Genomic DNA, 18397 nt, shown 5'->3' with positions numbered 1-18397 from the left:
GATGACGCATTTAGTTCTATTGACAGAAGTTAGTTATAGCAAAATTTAGGAGAAAGACGCACTTGGCATCAAGATATCATTGATTTCACGATGTTGTTGCGGGATTGGTGAGCTGTGAGGTGTCTCGCCGGAAAATATAGCTAGCGAAGTCACGAAGTTGTCACGATGCTTCCTTTTCCGATCTGCCGTGTTCGGTACTTTCAAGCTCAAAGGCTTGCGCGCGACAAAGTATCGGTATGGTCCCCACCTCGTCCTCACATGCACTGCGATCCCTCATCAAATACAGGACATGCCAATATCGAGGAGGCGGGTGAGAAGTGGGAGGGGAACAGTGCATTCCTGTTGCGATGACTCATATCCAACGCCTGGTTCAGGAAATCCGCACGAGTCTCCGAAGGGGTCCTCACTACGCTGCATGAAAAGGTCTCTGCGAGGGCATCGAGTTTGGTGGTTAGGATCTGTGCACAGGTAAGGGTCGTCGGTTTTCAAAAGAGGTTAGCCACGAGGCGAGGCGGTGCCAGTTTAGACGCCGGACGTCCCGAAATAGAAAACGTGTCTTTCGCCAGGACCTCCTTCAGTGTCTCACGTCCATTTTTCGTTCATTTATTTTCCGCCTTTACTAGGAACCGGAGGCCCTGAGGAAAGGAACGAGTATATAAATCTTTCAGTGACTTGGCGAATGTTCCAGGGATCAGCATGCATGCTCAGGACCTGTCAGGTTGGGGGGCGATGACTAGGCCCTGAATGACTCGTCTTATCACAGCTTGCCCTTGTTCAGTGATTGATCCCGAATGGTGATCTAGATTTGGTATGTTTGGGTGGCACAAACATTCCTCCTATAAAAGGCCGATGTGGTTTCCCCCGCTGTTTCTCTTCCCTACCACCACCCCGACCAATCCACTCCTATGCACCCGGAGCCTTTACTGGTATATACTCGACATCAATGCCGCTTGTCAGTTGCTCACGATCGCTTCATTACAATACGACCACTAGCTCATGACCAGGCTTGCTCAAGCTCTGGCTTTCATCGTCTCTTCGATAACGGCGTACATCGACTATCAGTCTTGGCACGCATTCAACACACAAACGCTATGAGTCTGGGTGACTTTCTTCTGATAGGCCACTGGCGCCACACTACCCAGAAACTTGGTCGCGACCCTCTGAGCTATGCCACTGCTCAAATCTTGATAGTCTCTCAACGCCACCGTTTTATGTCGAATCTTTGGCGAGCCACATTTACACCTTCACGCCACATTTGTGAAAGTAAACATTCTGCTCCTTTCTCTTTTACACCACTCTGATCTGATTGTTAGATAGGATATGATATCGCACATATGAATCGACCGTAACACTCCCAGACGATTACTAGTGTCGCCAAATACCATCGATGATGATATTCTCAGTGACCTATTACAAAGACATCTGCCGGCGAACTGGGGACTCTGGGTGCTATGTGAACGACTAACACTGCCGCGGAAACTACACCACAAATATATCACAGCATTGCATAATGGTGAGCGCATATCCATTATCATACCTTCGACAGCTCTGATAGTCATTCTAGTTTATCTGCAAGATGTTCCTCGCCGTACAAGTTGATCGTTGCGAATATTGAAGAGGTTGACTTGAAGATCATCTCGTCGACTGAGGCTGGTCTCTTTGTGAACAACATACGAAACCATCTTGCGCATCTAAAGCCAAGAATTATACCTGACTTTCTGGCGCGACTAACACGTTTTCACTGAGCGCATCATCACCCATGCTCTTTGTTCTCGCCTTCCCTTTCTTTGTTGCATCGCTGGTGGCCGATGCGTATCACACTGAAATCATCATTTGGTGGTATTGCCAAGTCTATTCACGCAGCCTGTTTTGCGTCATGTAAATCTTGTCGTCTTCTCTTTTCTTTCCTTTCGTTTGGCTGTCTTTCCAAACCAATGTCATGTATATCCGCACGCAGTCTGTTGCACCCTGTATTTTCGGTGCCACCTTGCGGACAGTACACAGGGCCGCTGGTGGAGGTAAGCCCTACTTCCATTCGTTTGCCGTTTGGACTGACATTTTGATTGCTAGTGATTGATCTCTTCTGTGATCTCTTGACGACGGACCGATTCTTTGAACTGGGACTTCGCTCTCTGTTTCTTGTCTTTTGAAGTTCCTGCCCATCCTGACATAGCGCTTTGGGCACTGTCCCTTTAATTTATCTCTCCCGGCCAGCAGTATTTGCCGTGGTAGGCTTCGAGACTACTGTCTCGAGCCTCAATTTTTGGAACTTCGGTCTGCTTCGCGCAGACTTTCCTCCTTTATACCCATTCGCGGAACCACAGGCAAGTTTCTGAGGTTTTTGACATGTTATCCGTACTGATCTCTCCTATTCAGACTTGCTTCTCAGTAAAATTTTTCCTGCCTTGCAGTTAAGTTGGCGAACACGCCTCTTCACACGATGCATATGTTGGCGTTAGGTGCTTGTATATTTTAAATTTGTCTGGCGGGAGGTACCAGGGTGGCTTGTATATTGAGGACGTGTATTTTCTTTATTTTTGAATGTCATTAGCAGGTAAAGGCAACTTTTCGTTTCTTGTTCAAGTTCTTATTGTCTTTCATCGTTTTTTTTTTTTTTGCGTTGATCAAACTTCCATTCAAGTCTGTATTACAGTGGAGGTCTATTTCGTGTGACTCGCTACGTGCCATAAGCCCGGGGGATGTTTGTTGATGGTCTTTCCGTCAGAACTAGTGCTTAATAATAAGAACGGCATGCAAGGCTCGGAATGAGGATATGAAATGCGTCTGTGGCGTGGGACCCACGGCAAAATATTTCGGCCCGAATGCTGAACAGACGCGTCTTTTTTTCTAAGATCGATCCACAGTGCCTGTGCTCATTGTTGTAGAAGAAGACAAAAGCAGGTCCGTAAGTTTTGTATCAGACTCTATGGAGAGGACACATCTTAAATTGTGCACTCACTATTCAGTCGGGCGGTATGTATTTCCTAGGTGAAAGAAAGCAGTGTGAATCAGTTGGTTCTGTGGTACATCGGTTATGCATGCCGCCAGTGGGTTCGATTCTTGACTGACAACACCATCCAGAAGACCTTGAGTTTTGCATCACGGAGCAGCAATGAAATGAAAACTCCTGCTTTAGGCCACGCACCTCAGATATTCGGACCCAGGCAAGAGACGAAAGAAGAGAAGAAAGATGTATCATCTGCACTCAGTCCCCCGGAGACGGGGTTAATGTAAAAAGTAGATAGATCCAAGTATATATAACTCACTCCAGTCATGCCACTGCTCGAAGGAATTATGTTCGATCTACTCCCTAACTCCGAAATCAGCGAACCCATTATTCCCTAGCTTGGTATCACAAGTGACAGAATGTTCCTTCGGGCGGGTGCAAACAAGGGATGACACCAGGTTCCTCCAGCGTCCGCAGTAATATAGCTCGAATATGTTCTCTTTAGATGTGGTGTATGGCCCAGAAAGGAAGACTGCAGGTTTAATTATGTGGGGGTTTAATGGGAGGGCTACTAGGCCCTAGGATGTCTGCTGGGTGGCCGGGTTGAATGTAGATGTGAAGGAGAGGGAGAGGTATCTGGTACCGCATTGTGACATCTTCAAGAACGATGATGAATAATGAGATGAAGGGAGGGGAGGGGACTGTGTGGGTTTCAGCATGGAACCCGTCATGGTATGGGGTGTGAGGTGTCGAGTATGTGATGATTCGTGTGTTCGTACTAGTGTTTTCTCGGTCGATGGGGGAAGCAAATTAGCCCTTACCCCCTTCCTTGGATCTATACAATGACTCGTCATCCCCGAGCAACACAGGGATCAAATATTCACAAACCACCTGGTCCCACAACGGATATAAGTCGTGAATCACAGAGAACCTACAATATTATTCCTGAGTGAGTCAGTGCTTGGAATGGCTGGTAGCAAGAGTCATCCGTCAGCTTCGCTCTCCCTCAAAAGCTCAGTGTTCAGTTCTTAGTGCCTTCACCATCCCCACTGTCATCTTCACTCCAGTGAGTACCCTCATCCTCTCCCCTACCAAATGATGCTTTATCGACATCATCCAATGCATCCGCATGGCGAAAAAAAATAAACATGACTGACCTACTTATTTTTGTTCATTGTTCCTGATTTTAATTTTTTGGCTCACCTGCTTTGAACTCCATCACAGGGAAGAACTTTGTTGATGAGGGGGCGTATAATTATGGTGCACACTTTCTTTTGTTAGCATTTTATATTCAGCATTTGATGAATTCTTTTCAGAAGTTCTCGATGCAAAGAAAGAGTCGAGGATGCACCCTTTGGTTATGGGGGTCCTGGCAATGAAATGTATGGTCGTCTGTATCCATTGCAATTATCCTTCACTCATCACATACAGGACGAGGGAGCCAGGGCCTTCATTGTGGAGAGGAACGCCAATGTCAAAAGTGGAGGCTATTCACGGCCCAAGGGATCATGAATACCTGAGTAGACATGAACCTACCATTAACCTGCATAGAGGCCATGGATATGAAGAAGGTCAAGCACTCGGGTTCAACTTGGATGATCGGGCAAAAGACTTGTGCTCAAGTCTGGTGTTCACCACTGCTGGTGTTTTCACTGCAGTGAGTATCTTGATACACCTGCCTGGTGTCTACCCTTGGAAAACATGTATAAATCTAATTTATTATCCTACAAACTATGTTTGTAGCTGTGCGAGTAAGAAAGAACCTGCAAGGTACACAGCAAGGAGTGTTGAACCCCACTGCATCAGTAAGGACTTAGCCATGACAAGCCTAAGAGCTCGGGCAACAGACCAGTGATCTGATGACTCAGCCTGAGTGACTGAAGGTCCAGGCAGGTCGAAAGCACATGGCTCCAGCCAAACCGGCATCCCGGCACTGATGGCCACCTGATGGCATCAGTCCAAAAGTAAGAATAACAAAACAAAGAACGATCACATACGGCTTTACTTACCTGGCAGCTTTCCTAATCTCTCAGGTGGACGGTTGGCTTGCCAGGTAGATGAGAAACAAGAACTGTAACACCAGGGGCTCTGCCCCGGTACAGGTAAAACTTAGTATCATGAGCCAGGACACCAGGTTGTGGCACAAGATCATGATCGGGTTCACCTGGGAGCTGGGATATGAGCTCATATCCACCCGGTGTTGCGACTGCAGCCTATTTACGCATGTAATTTTGCAATCTAGAGTGTTTTACACGCATACTGAGAAATAGTGAGTGAGCAGACTAAAACTACGTGTCGACACTAATGCTACGCGGTGCAATGATATGGAATATAACTTATGGCATAAGAAGCAACGGGATTCTAAACAGGACTTAGTCACAGCACTGTACCTGACGGGCATGCATGATGAGAAGGCCAAACCCTATACCCAATGCCTTAGGCTCTAACTTACAAGCACACTCATGGGAGCTAGATAAAACCTTGAAGATTGCACTGGCACTGAGAACACTTAGCGCGCTCGCTAACTGTGATGCGCCGTACCTGAAAATCCAGGGAAATCCTTAAGCGAGCTGACAGATATCACCGGCACGAGCTTGGGCAATGGGCTTCGGCCGAAGTCTGCGAGCCCGCGTTCCATTGTTCTGAGTCCCATTGTTCGAAGACTCACTTGTTGCCATGTCTACGAGAAGCCTCTGTGAATCCAAGAAAGAAGTCCTGAACAACATATGCCAGAACTGATAGTTCCATGCGCCTAGACCTGTCGGTCGCTAGAGAACGAGCCCGCGGGTGTCGGGAGAGCACCTCTTGGCACGCGTTTAGCGAGCTCACTATAGAAATGAGACTAAAACTGGGAAGTCCGACTCGGATGCTCAGTAAGGCAGTGGTGGCAATGTGCTACGCATGTAGGAGTCTGGGTACTGTGCGACATTTGTAATTCTAATTCCCCTGTAGTATAAGTAGACTGGTTACAGTAGGTAGAGGCCAAGTTTCGAGCCCCCGAGTTCCCGTGCATGCGTTGAAGGCGGTACTGTAACAAAGGATCAGTTTGTGACTTTGAGCTGTGCGTAGAATTAGCGAGCTCACTCAGAGAAATACGAGATACCCTTTTGATAAGACTTTTGAGAACTTAGTCAGAGTGAATACGAATCAGTGACGCTGTTTCTGTTCTGTTGAGTGTGATAAGTCTGTTCGGAGAATGTGTTGAAGTGGAAATCTGAGATCTGTTCTGTTCTGTTCTGTTCTGTTCTGTTTCAGTCTGTTCCGTGTCAGTTCTGTTCGAAGTTCCGTTTCTGAATCTGTTTTCCGAGCACTTCTGAAGTGTTCTTGAGTTGAGATAACCTGCGGGAGTTAGTTGGAGAACCCCTACATACAGTTGTGTAGCGAGTGGGCTAAGTCAGTGCTTACCTGTGGTGTTCTTTTAGCAAGCTCACTAAAGTTTCGGCGTGTATTGCCTCTGTTTCTGTTGGGATCAGTGTCCCTTGTGTATTATACCTCAAATCTGCCTTGAAGGTTGCATCGCACCAGTGAACGACCTTCCTGTAAAAAGTTCCTAGACTTAGGAGGTCATTAGAGAAAGCTTAGCTTCGCTAAGAGCGTGGGGAATAAGAGAAACTCTTCGAGATATTGAAGTATAGTTGGATTGCATTAGAAATAATCGCTCCCCCTAGAACTTACGAGGGTGATTGTAGTTTGTGTAGTTGTGTGAGTGTGTGTGTGGGTTTTTGAGGTTCGCCTTTTAGCCCGCTCACTATTCCACAGGTGCCCACAGCCAGCCTCTTCACCGGCTCAGTCAGCGAGTGCAGTAATAGTACCTGGAAAGATTGGAAATATAGATAGGGTAGAATAGTATAAATACTGTCCATGTAACTAGCGGGAGGTCAGGTTTCTGGCCCCCGGAATGCTACCAAGCAAATTAGTATGGGTTTTGGTTAAGAGCTTCGAGTCCTAGACTCACCTGGAATAGTATTTAGTGACCTGGTCATGTTTTGTGTGCAAGAACCATTCAGAAAGCAGTCAGTTCAGAAAGATACAGACAGACAGTCAGAAGTACAGTCCAGAATCCATGTTAGTATCAGTAAAACTGCAATCAGGCAGACAGTATCAGTTCAGACACTGCACCAGGCAGCTAGTACGCATTCAGGAAACTACACCAGGCAGCCCATTAGTATCAGATTGTGTTCAGTAACACAGAAAGTTCAGATTTGTGTCGTTTCAGAATATTGCAATCAAACAAATTATATTCATTGTCAACCCAGAACTAGTATCCACAGTACAAGTATCGATCCGGTGTAACTTACTCCTTTGAACTGCAATTATTGAGTGTGTTAGGGTGTGTGTGTGTGTGTAGCACTTCGCCTTCCTTAGCATAGTTAGTACCTTTCAATCTTTACTCTGTTCTCTGTGAAATGATGCTTTACCGACATTGCCCAACAGGCCTGTATGACGAAAAACAAACACGACTGATCAACCTTCTCCCATCATTTGATTGTTCATGTTTTGCTTACCTGCTACTATTTTCAAGCCTCGGTAAACCCACCTGGTCCCACGACGGACACTGAGAATACACATCATTCCTAACCCAGTCGATCCTTGCTGGCAGCAAGAATAGTCCATCAGACTCTCTCCCTCAAAAGCTGAATCATATCCAGTTTCAGTTCTACACCACCACTACCAATGTCAGCAGTGAGTGACTGATTTCTACTCTGTCCCCCTATGAAATGATGCCTTATTGACATTGCCCAACGTGCCTGTATGATGAAAGAAAAAAGCAAACGTGACTGATCAGTTTTCCCTTATTGTTCAAGCATTCATGTGTTGCTTACCCGCTTTGCAGAGGTCTTGGTGACGGCGGGAGGAGGGGGACATAATGATTATGTGTGTACTTGGTTTCATGATGCTTCCTAACCCGAACCATGGCAAAGAAAGGTTCCGAATAGACGGCACGAATCCTTCATATGAGCTTTGACATTTGTCTCGTCCTCACACGTATCACCCTTTTCTCATCAAATACAGGATGTACCAGTATTGAGGACAAGACTGAGGAGGGAGTACAATGCAAATGCCAGATTGGAGGTTATCTGTACTCCAGAGTAGACGGCTGAGCACCTGAGGCTGCAAATACGAGAATCAGGGAGGGGCTTTTCCTTTGCAACTCCTTTGCAACAATCTATATCTGGCACTGGCAGGAGTGAAATGACAAAAACACATCCCTATACATGCATGATCTCTGAGGGAATCGATCCCAGGGTGCGATGTATGCCAACCTTTGCACTAACAGAGATCTTCATCAGCATCCGAACTTGGACAGATCACCCAGATGTGAGCACATTCAGAAACGGAGACCCGTTAAATCTGGTTCGTGAGGGAGGCTGTCGACTGTCTTTTTGGCGTCATGATGTTGATTCATTCACAGCAGGTTTTTGGTGTTCCCAGGTCTAGGATTTTGAGCTCTACACACACCAGGTGGGGGACAATAAGTTGGTGTTGGCGCTTGGGCAATGGATCCATGTGGCATATGAGTTTGTGCAGATGACATTAAACCCCTCGGCTTGATTTCGAGATATATGCACTTGGTATTAGGGAGTAAAAGCTGAATATTTAATGGACAGTGGAATATAGAACATTGTTATGAGCACCATCTTCAAGCAGGTCATACCAAATCTCTGCACAGAAAGGGCATCAGCAACGGCAAGTACCACTGAAGGATTCACTCACTAGTACCTCCTTTAACCAAGATGGAGATATCCAATCCTTCTGCTTTCAACAATTTCAGACGATTGAAGCACATCAAGTTTTGAGCAGCCTGGTCACCATTCACCCCTACACAAGCTTCATCGCATTGGATGCAAACCTGAGACAGCCCTGAATCTCGCCACCACTTAGCGATAATTCTGACCAACAACTCATCCCATGTGAATATCTTGCCTACATGCAGTCCAAGGTCAGACAAACTGGGGAGCACTGCACTTGTATCACCGAGGCACTTGAAAAACCTCGACGGATCCTTGTCATTGTCATCTGGAAAGAAGAGATGCAATTTGTGAAGCCGGGGAAGGTATGAGAATAGTTGAACAGGGTCCATGGAATCCCCCATTATGCAGATGTCAAGAGTCTGCAGCTGACTCCCAGAACACTCAAAGAATTGATGAAATAATGGGAGCGAACCTGATGGCCCAGGTTCCTCAGGGGGCATGGTGAATAATAGGTATTCCAATATGGGATAGACAAGGCATTGGAGTAAGCGAAACGATTTGACAGTCAATGAACAGAGCTTCTGGAGCGTCAGCGGGGAAATGGGATCTTGCTCCAAGCAGAGTGCACTCTGCTCAGTTAATTCTTCAAGGTTTGTACAGAGATGGAGAACCTTGATGATGGGCCCCCATGGGGTGACACCATCGCTCTCAAAGACAGACAAGTGCAAGTGTGTGAGATGTGACCAGGGAAAGGGCATTTTGTCTGGATGAAATTGTAACAGAAGGGGTGCTAGAACTATAAATCGGAGGTGTCTGAGGATGGGTGCATGGTTAAATAAGCTGAGGGTGGCATGGAGACTCTTGGGAAAATGAGCATCCAGGTGAAGTGACTTCAGTAAGGGAAAATGGGCAGGAGAGGAATCAGTAAATCGTGACCATCGGCAGGCCCAAAGATCAACCATATGGCCTGAGAGTCTGATGTTTTCCCATTGTGGTGCATGCTGCAACAATGTCTGGGTGATGGCATTGGCATGATCATGGCAAAGTATACTCACATCAATATCCATGTACAGTCCACTCTGCCTGGTCCAGTGTAGCGCTTCCTGGAACATCCATACTTCGATGCCCGGCCGCTCTGTTCTCCACTGCCGCTCTGGCAAGTCAACTTTAAAAGATGACCACAGTGCAGGATAGCACCAAGTGATATCTCGCCACTGGCAGCAGACTCTTCCCAGTAGCCAGGGACCCCCAGTTGCGAGAATGGAATATAGATCGTTTTTGAATGTGAGGAGGAATATTTTAGAAAGGATTTCAGGAGGGAGGGAATGGATGGGCGAGTTGGGTTCAGGGATGGCTTGCAATTGGGTATTAAGGATGAGAGATTCCTCCATGTTAGTACCTAGAGAAGCGCAATATTCGTTAGCAGCAGCACTGATAAAAGTATGATTCCTCATTCTCACATCCTGTCATCATCATCTTGGCCAGAAACATGTGTTTCTCCTCTTCTGATGAGGTTCGTGAGAGAAGTTGTCATTCAGGCATCGTGATATTGATTTACACCAGTGTTCCTGGATGTGGGATTGAATTTGGTGACACTGACACATTCAAGTGCAACATTGAGATCAGGAAGCTTGAACTAGTAGCAGAGGAAACTGAGAACTCAGTCGTTCCCAGACTACCTGAGATGAGCAGCTGCAGTGCCAGACCAGGAGCTACCCAAACAAAGAAAGGAGTAGGTGGGAGGCAATGGAGCAACAGAACGGAGTGAGAACGAGACTACAAATGAAAATACTACCGATCCAGTAGCGGCAGTTGCTGGGTCCCCGATTCTTTCCTTTTGTACAAAGAAATGGCTGTGGCAAGTTGTATCCTTTTTGTAAATCTGTGTGAACGTGCTTGTTCAAGCTGAAATATATAATACAGCTTGATTGAAACTGGAAATGTGGTCGTGCAAAAAGCTCGCTTGGCAGCTGTGCTGCCACCTTGCATTTTGCACAATCTAACATCTAGTCCGGGCTGTGGTATGCTATGCTTTTGCTCTCCATTTGAATCTCTGTCCATCCCTGCATGTGCATTAGGTCTTGAAAATGAAATATTCCCTACTGCTACATTGTACCATGCAAATCAAGTGGGAGGCTCAGTGCAATCATGGCAAGTCCAAATCCTCAATCGATTTTATGAATTCAAAAATATCATAGATGGATGAAAGGTAGCTAAAGGTACACATGCAGCATGTAGCTGGCACTGTAGCAACTCCCCTCGCTGCCTGCATCCCACTCAGACATCAATGCCACTCTGAATATCTTGTCTAACCTGCATACACTCAAAGGTAACTCTACTCCATGCTCCCTGCATGCCAAAATGCCAGTCCCAGCCAAGTAGATCATCAGTATTGACGTATCATGGCAGGTTCTTGATTGTTGTGTGCCTGTGCAAATTCGAACCGAACCTAAAAAGAAAAAGAATCATGTTAAAGATAGATAGATAGATAACTGGTCTAGGTCCCAAAGAGGAACATGGGCGCTCTGTGCCGACACAGAACATGTCACAGACCACAATCCCTCATGCCACTGTGATATCCTCAGTCACCAGCCAAGAATGTCTCATGGATTTGAAGGAATTGCAGGGACAAATCACAGAAAAGTATGCATAATATGTACCAGAAGGAAAGACATCACAGTGAGATAATTGCAATTAAGGACCCCAATGTGGGGACACCATGGCATTTGTATAGAGCATCGCCAGTGTAGCATCATGAACGACGTGGGGAGCAACGATAAGGACAGTATACTAGGGTGTGAAATGTGGAGATGTGCGATGCCTTCTTTCTGTATACAGTGAAAAGGCTCGGCAGCCTGCAAAGAGGAAGAGGGAGAGATAGCATCAAAGAGCGAAGATGGGGTCATTATACAAAACCCATTGAAGAAGCATACGAACAACGAAAGAAGAAATAGCATCCAAAGATGACATCTAGCAGAAAGAGTAATTAATTGCGAGTGCAGCGAGTAAAAAGAAAGACTAGTAATCAACCAAATTTCTGTATGCCCCGCAACGAGGCAAGATGAGATTGAAATTGTGCACCTATGAATATAGGGGCAAACAAGGGAAGGTGCTGCGACAAGGAGGCTTTGTGATGGCTCTCCATGGCAGCAATAGCTTTTCCAAGGACACACTATAGCACAGAGGATATGGAGCACCATCGTGCATCGATGCTTGGAGCAAAGAAACAGTGGAGCCCCTATTTTCAGACATCGCCCACATAGTTCACACAATATGCAGCGCAATGCCCATCAGATTAAGGTCTCTGTGAAGAATGTGAGGCATTGCCAGACACACTGGCACTCGGAGGCTATTTGTGTGAGAGGGTCAGAAAACAGCACTCGTGAGAACGGAAGAAACATGATCCCACAACAGGGTCATTATACGAACTGTCGCCAATGATAGAGATATTCGTGCGGAAGGGCAAATGGGTACCTGCATCAAGACAGGGTCCTTGAACAAGCCTCTGCCAGTGATGGAGAGATATCATGACAGTTGTACGAACTCCCACCGGTAATTAAAGGATGGCAGTGAAAGGAAAGGCGTCTGCGACACCATCAACAGTTCGTCAACCAATAGGGAGAAGTCAGAAAGACAGGGTTTTTTAGCCACAGCGGCAATCACTTTCAGCCACCCGGCATGCCAGCCGTAACGTGCCACATGCTCGCCAATCACCGCAAATTAGCTAAGCCAACCCGGAGTATAGCCCCTGTCCAGACAGTTTGGCACTACTCATGACCAGTTACGGCTTTCTATAACCCTCTGTCATTTCCTCATTCTTCAGAAAGAATCGGGGAATGGAACACATGTTAAGCTATTTGGCATGCTTCATTGAGCCAAACAACTGGGGAAATGCCGGAAAAGATCTGATCTCTATGCTTTACTTGGCCAATCAGTCAAACTATTACTGGGCTTCAAAGCTTCAGGTCCAATTTCACCTTGAATGTGACTTTCATCGGCATCACTGTCCTCCATAAACATTTAAACTCGCACCCATTTCAATTGGTCTCCAGCTTTGCATCAAGCTTGCACCTGAACACAACACTTCTAACTTTCCTCGCAACATGCCCCTCAATCCGCTCAATGATGAGTCCAGGTTTCTTGCGGTATAAGATGCACGAGTAGCAGCAGTGAACATCGAGCAAACCGTGGAACAAATAGCCAAAGTCGAAAGGAGAGAAACCAATGATATCTTGGTGCTGAGTGCGTCTTTTATCCTACATTTTGCGATGCTTAACCCTTTTGAAAAGTGCTAAACGCGTTCGTTCCCATCCTCTGACCAAAACATGCCTCAATCAAGGGCTCAACCGACTGGCACAAACTCAATGTGTATCAGGGCCCTCCCATTCTGTATCCTCGTCTTCTCATACTGTGGCAGGTTCTACATGCATGCACACACACCTCCCTGCCCCTGCCTCAACTATCTACCACAACCTAGGCTCTTTATTCATTGCCTGCATGGAATACAATGCAATGGTTCATCCCTTCCCCAACTCGGCACCATCAATCTGTCCTCCTCCTCCACCCTGCAACCCCTCTGTGCTGTTACAAGTATGAAGGGAGGGTACTGCTGGCATTCTTGGATGCCATTCCCTGTTTTCACCCAGGTGCAGTTCGTTGTAATCACATCGCAGGCAGCTTGAGAATGGATTTATGCAGGGTGCTCTGTTCTTCAGCACTACAAGCAAATCATGCTTACTCTCCAAGTCTGAGTCTGGTTGAAGAGCCTCGATCATAGGAACCAAAAAGACAGATTCCTTTGTGGTGCCAGCACTTTTGCTTGGGGTCGAACCAAACAAAAGTGTCAAAGCATGAAAAACAGACACAGCGAACAAGTCTTGCACCTAGAATCCTTGTCGGCTCTCATCAGGTCCGAGTCGAAAATGGATAGGTTGTGACTGTTATGTGGCTTGGTTTCTTGAACTCATCCGTGTTCCCCATAAGCTTGGGCTCTACACCATATTCGTGTTGACATGACATCCAATTCATTCTCGCTTGTGCCAGGGAGCACAGTGCATATAATACTCTCACTGGCACTCTTCATCCCAGCTACATCTCACACGCACATCTTTTTCTGTCACCGTAAATGTAACCAGGCCGTCTCTCATGCGCCGTGGGTAATCCCCAAGGAGGAGAAACAGGTCGCCGGGTATGCGCTTTTTCTCCTGTTTTGTTTCGTACTAACATCCTCCCTCAAAGGCAAACACGTGTCAATTGAGAAGACCATGCAAGAATATCTTGGTGTGTACCAAACCATGGACCAGATTGCATGAGAAAACCAGTGATATCTTGATGCTGACTACCTGTTGCTATAACTAAACCTTTTAAAAAGCACTAAACACGTTTGTCCTCATCCTCAAATCCAAATGTGCATCACACCAAAACAGGCCAAGCAACCAGCACAACCTTGACATGTGCTACCCTCCCACTCTGTGGCCCAACACCACAATAACCGTCTTCTCATATGGCAACGGGTCCTACATGTCCCTGCCCTCATGTCCATCATCTACCACAACCTCAGCTCCTTCTTTGCCGAACGTGGATTAATCCCCACCTACTGCCTCATCGATTGGTGTACAGTTCCCTGGTGCAGTGCAAGACATTCTCTGTTCAGACTCTGATATCCACGTTCTAGGCCACTTGACCAGAGCGATGAACATGTTCACTATTTTCGCCCACCTGGAGCTGTGTTCCTGTTCCTGCATCCTTATATCAAACAACAGACCTCTCCGGGCCATACACTTTTGAAGCCAAAGTGAAGGATTCTATCAGCTGTATTATGGCAAAGACGCTGAGGCGATGCCCAAACTATGACCGTCTACTTATACATGACTGATGTATCTGGTGAAGAGGATGATTTCCAACAAAGAGGAAGGTCGGGAACAGTGACCAAGTGTCACTGGCTGAAGAAATGGAATAGACCCAGGTGTTCGGGAAGTTTCTCGACTGGCCAACAACAAGACGTGTGCTGCGATAGTGCCAGCTTGAGCTCCTCGTGCCTCATGTCGAGCTTGTAGTCCAAGAAGGTACTGCCAGCATTGTTAGAATCAGCTCTGTAGAGATACAGCTGTTATGCTGAGCTGTACAATAGTTTCATGTAAGTATCGTCGTACTGAAACTGGCACTTCAAGTTCCGCTTAATACTTGCAAGTTCAGTGAAAAATAACTGGTATGCCATGACAGCCCCAGGAATCCTTTCCTCCGATCTAGAGCTGTCAAAATGCATCTTTATGGGGCCTCTCTCGGCTCCAGATACCATCCATTTGGAAAAAAAAAGTCAAAGATACACAGCCGACATGAGCAAAATGGATCCCAACATCAACTGCGCTGTGATGCATGACCCGTGATACTTCAATGCCATCAGATTAAGTCGATGCACATATAAGGAATAACACTGAATCATCTTGAGATTTCACAACAATAGCTAATTTATGCCTGGTATTGTGTCTCAACATTTCTGCCACATCTTCCTGAGGAGGTCATTGGCTCCTTCGAAATTTTGAGGTGATAAGTAGTATCCAGTTCAAGGATATTAAGCTTCACCATAGATACCGGATGCTGTAAATGTGCTGTTTGACTAGTGACAATGATTCTGATCCCCGCTGAGCAGCATCGCCAATATGCTCAACCTACACAACTCGAACAAAAAAAAAGCTGTTAGTTCATCATCTACCCACTCTTCTGAATCCAGGGGCAGTTTTTGTAATTATTAGACTATCAACAAGATATGCTCTAGGTTCAGACACTGATTAAACAAGTATCATCACCAAAGGACCACAGCACGAGTAAGTTAATCCTCTCAACAGGCTACTCACAGTCACAATTGGCTATCGAACTGTTCAGAATACTACAGCACCGTCATCAATAGGCCACAGCACAGAAACGAATATGCCTCTCATAATCATATATTGTTACATAAGTTTTGTACATGCAACTCCCACAGCATGCACTGCTAGGAGTCTTCTAGGCAGTGCGGAGTAGTAGAGTATAATTCTGAATTTTTCACAGCAGTATCTGATAACACCTATACAAAGTGTCTTCCATCTGGTCTATCGACGTTCAATATCACTTCTACACATTGATTATTACTCCAGATCAACAAAAATGTCCATGACTACATGCAAATCCGACCTGATAGTATACCTACTCACTTCGATGATATCCCCAGCATGGTTTGCCACCCTCCTTGTCATCCTCCTCCCTAGCCATATTTCGTTGTATTTCAATCTCTCATCTTGGAAGCCGAGTACTGCCATTCAAGAGTTCGTCACCACCATTGACAAGGCAATGACTGTATTTAAGGAGCATAAGCATGTGCTTAGAGGGACAGAATTCAAGAGAAAGCTGCTACTGTATGATTACGCTGGCTCTGCACCTAGAAAACTATGCTGATATAAGCTGATATACTTAGGTTCAGGCTCGAGTTGCGCACCTTATCCCAACAACTCCGTGTCGCAGGTCATGCATTTTCCTGGTGGAACTGCCGCTCATGGCCAAAGCATATCTCTATGATGAAAAAGATTTTTGAGGAGGCCCAGAATGGTCAGCGAGAAGTCAAGGCTCTGAAAGGAGAGGTGGAGGTTAGCTCAGCATTATTGCTTTGTTCCCTACTACCATTTCAGCTGACGACAATATTCTCAGGATATCATATTTTCCGATGAGAGAGAGACGTTATGCTTGGAAGTCGAGATCATGCGGGATCCGGTAGGCACCAGTACAGAAGCACCTGAAGTACTTCGTTCCTCCAGCTTGTCATACCAAGTTTCATTGGCATGATGGGTCTGGACTTCTGCGTTATTGTCACCACTGCCACATCCCTGCTATAGGACCATGCATTTAACTTAATTTCTTGAGATTTCAGTCATTCCCATATCAAATTTCACCTACTCCCTAGTAAATTATGAGCACCCATACAAAGAGAGATAATACATTATCACCTGCATAGCCAAGTCTTGAAGGATCAGCATTCAGAGACATCTAGTTGCAAAGCCGTTCTCTACAACAGGATGCGCTTGAAAGTTGAGGTATGCTTCTGGATGCATGGAGAGGGCAGTTCCTGATGAGAATTGAGTGGACCGGACTTCCCGGAAATTGTTGAGTTGTGAGCTGCAATCAAACCAAATGCCTTCCCCAAGGTGCATTCATTCTTAACAAGCACCATAAAGCGACTGAGAGATCTGGACAGTTCCACTAATTGCGCAAGGTGCTAAAAAATCACTGCATGAACTACAAGTCTAATGGATAGCTTGACAGACTCACCTGGAATCAAAGTTTTTGGGAGGACGGTGTCTGTAACCCGTGTACCCTCTGTGCTTCAATTTGAAGGATCCCTTCCTTCCACTGTGCATGTTGACCATGGTCATGACTAGTGGATCCATAAGCATTGCACATAGGCAGCAATGGAACATACAGGGTTGACGCCTCTTGGAGGGGATACAAGTTTGAAAATCGGTCCCACAGCGTACTGTTGTACGAGTCGGAGGAACATTAGGATGTTAGGGTGACATCTGTCATAGGGTTAGTTACTTATACCTAACTGAGGCTGTTGCAGTAAAGGCTGTAACCTGATGTACACAGTTGCTGTTGTCCCATCACTGATGTGTGAATCATGGCAGGGTTCTGCTTGGTGGACAAGTGCATGGACTGCACATTTTTCGCAACATCTACATCCTTGAGAATCACAAAATCTGCGTTTGTCAAACACTCTCACAAGTAATAGTTACAAGGCTTTGAAACCATGTACTATTCTGTAGTAGCATAAGCCAGGTGGATCACAGCACTGCATTTGGATGATGAAACTTTGAGGCTCTGATGGGATCAAGGAATTTGGCACAGCAGGCACTTCTGGCAGGGGGATTTGAAATAAAAGTAGACCCCCAAGCCCTAATTATATAGCCATCAAATGAGCCTAACAGGCCTGCCTCACCATGATGTTTCCGCTGTGCGATCCATATCAGGCCAGCAGATCTGAGGGCATGCACAGATGGTCCCTACCAACATTCTACAACATTCGCATTTGGACCGTCGCCTGACATTCTGATGCTCTTCTCTGAAAGTATCCTGGTTCTGCTATTACTGTGGGCACGGGTTTATCAGTGAAATCCATCGATGAAGCATATCCAAAATGAAATTGCTACAGGGGTGTTCAACCTTGTAATATCTAATCCCTGTATAGGCATGGGGCCTCTTCACAGCATTCTAACTGATGTTTATATTTTGAGTGGGGGGTAGATAAATTATTATTCTTTGTACTGCTACATAGTAATCTATGTGAAGATACTGTTGAACTACCTTTTGGATGTAGATAATCATCAGGTATGATGGTCCCACTGTCGACTAAAGATGTTTTCTGAGGCTAAAATACCAGAGTGAGGCCATATAGCCAATATTGTGTACAATTGCCCTGTAAGCACAGGAATTAAATTGTACACAATTCTGTGAGGCCTGCAGGCCTGATAAGTATACACATGTATGAGAGCCTGGATCCAATCTAAATCCGCATTTTCTCAAATATTAGGCTCATTTCCCATTGGGATGGGCTAGAATCTTCCGTGGGGCCTTTCATAAAAATCTATAATTAGCCTGTAAAGTCAGCCCATCAATATCTGGCTGAAATCGGCTGGATGCGGCCAAATGATAGCATTATAGGGGCTATTTTCCAGTCAGAATAGGATTTAGGCTGGTTTCTGGGTGCTCAGTGGGTCAGGGAATGGCACTG

General features: G+C 45.9%; 3 protein-coding genes across 3 annotated transcripts; 1 reads left to right on the top strand and 2 right to left on the bottom strand.

Moving 5' to 3' along the window:
- Nucleotides 1–8545: 8545 nt before the first annotated feature.
- On the bottom strand, nucleotides 8546–10031 carry EV420DRAFT_1649515 (uncharacterized protein; the record flags this gene model as incomplete). The annotated part of the gene is made up of 2 exons (XM_060478323.1): nucleotides 8546–8610; nucleotides 8663–10031. 2 exons carry the CDS (start codon nucleotides 10029–10031, stop codon nucleotides 8546–8548), a joined length of 1434 nt encoding a protein of 477 aa, XP_060324457.1.
- A 1255-nt stretch (nucleotides 10032–11286) lies between these two features.
- On the bottom strand, nucleotides 11287–12069 carry EV420DRAFT_1577490 (uncharacterized protein; the record flags this gene model as incomplete). Its single annotated transcript, XM_060474534.1, is given in 4 exon segments — nucleotides 11287–11322; nucleotides 11336–11975; nucleotides 12021–12026; nucleotides 12052–12069. A coding segment is annotated over 1 exon segment (295 nt), but the record flags the coding sequence as incomplete, so codon positions are not given.
- Nucleotides 12070–15783: 3714 nt separating this feature from the next.
- EV420DRAFT_1649514 (uncharacterized protein) lies at nucleotides 15784–16455 on the top strand (the record flags this gene model as incomplete). The annotated part of the gene is made up of 3 exons (XM_060478322.1): nucleotides 15784–16031; nucleotides 16091–16259; nucleotides 16321–16455. The coding sequence occupies 3 exons, from the start codon at nucleotides 15784–15786 to the stop codon at nucleotides 16453–16455; spliced, it is 552 nt and encodes a 183-aa protein (XP_060324455.1).
- Between the last annotated feature and the right edge of the window lie 1942 nt (nucleotides 16456–18397).

The sequence above is a fragment of the Desarmillaria tabescens genome, assembly GCF_030435595.1.
Source record: "Desarmillaria tabescens strain CCBAS 213 chromosome Unknown EV420scaffold_62, whole genome shotgun sequence".
In the NCBI taxonomy this organism is placed as follows: Eukaryota; Fungi; Basidiomycota; class Agaricomycetes; order Agaricales; family Physalacriaceae; genus Desarmillaria; species Desarmillaria tabescens.
This window is presented reverse-complemented; position numbering and strand designations above follow the sequence as displayed.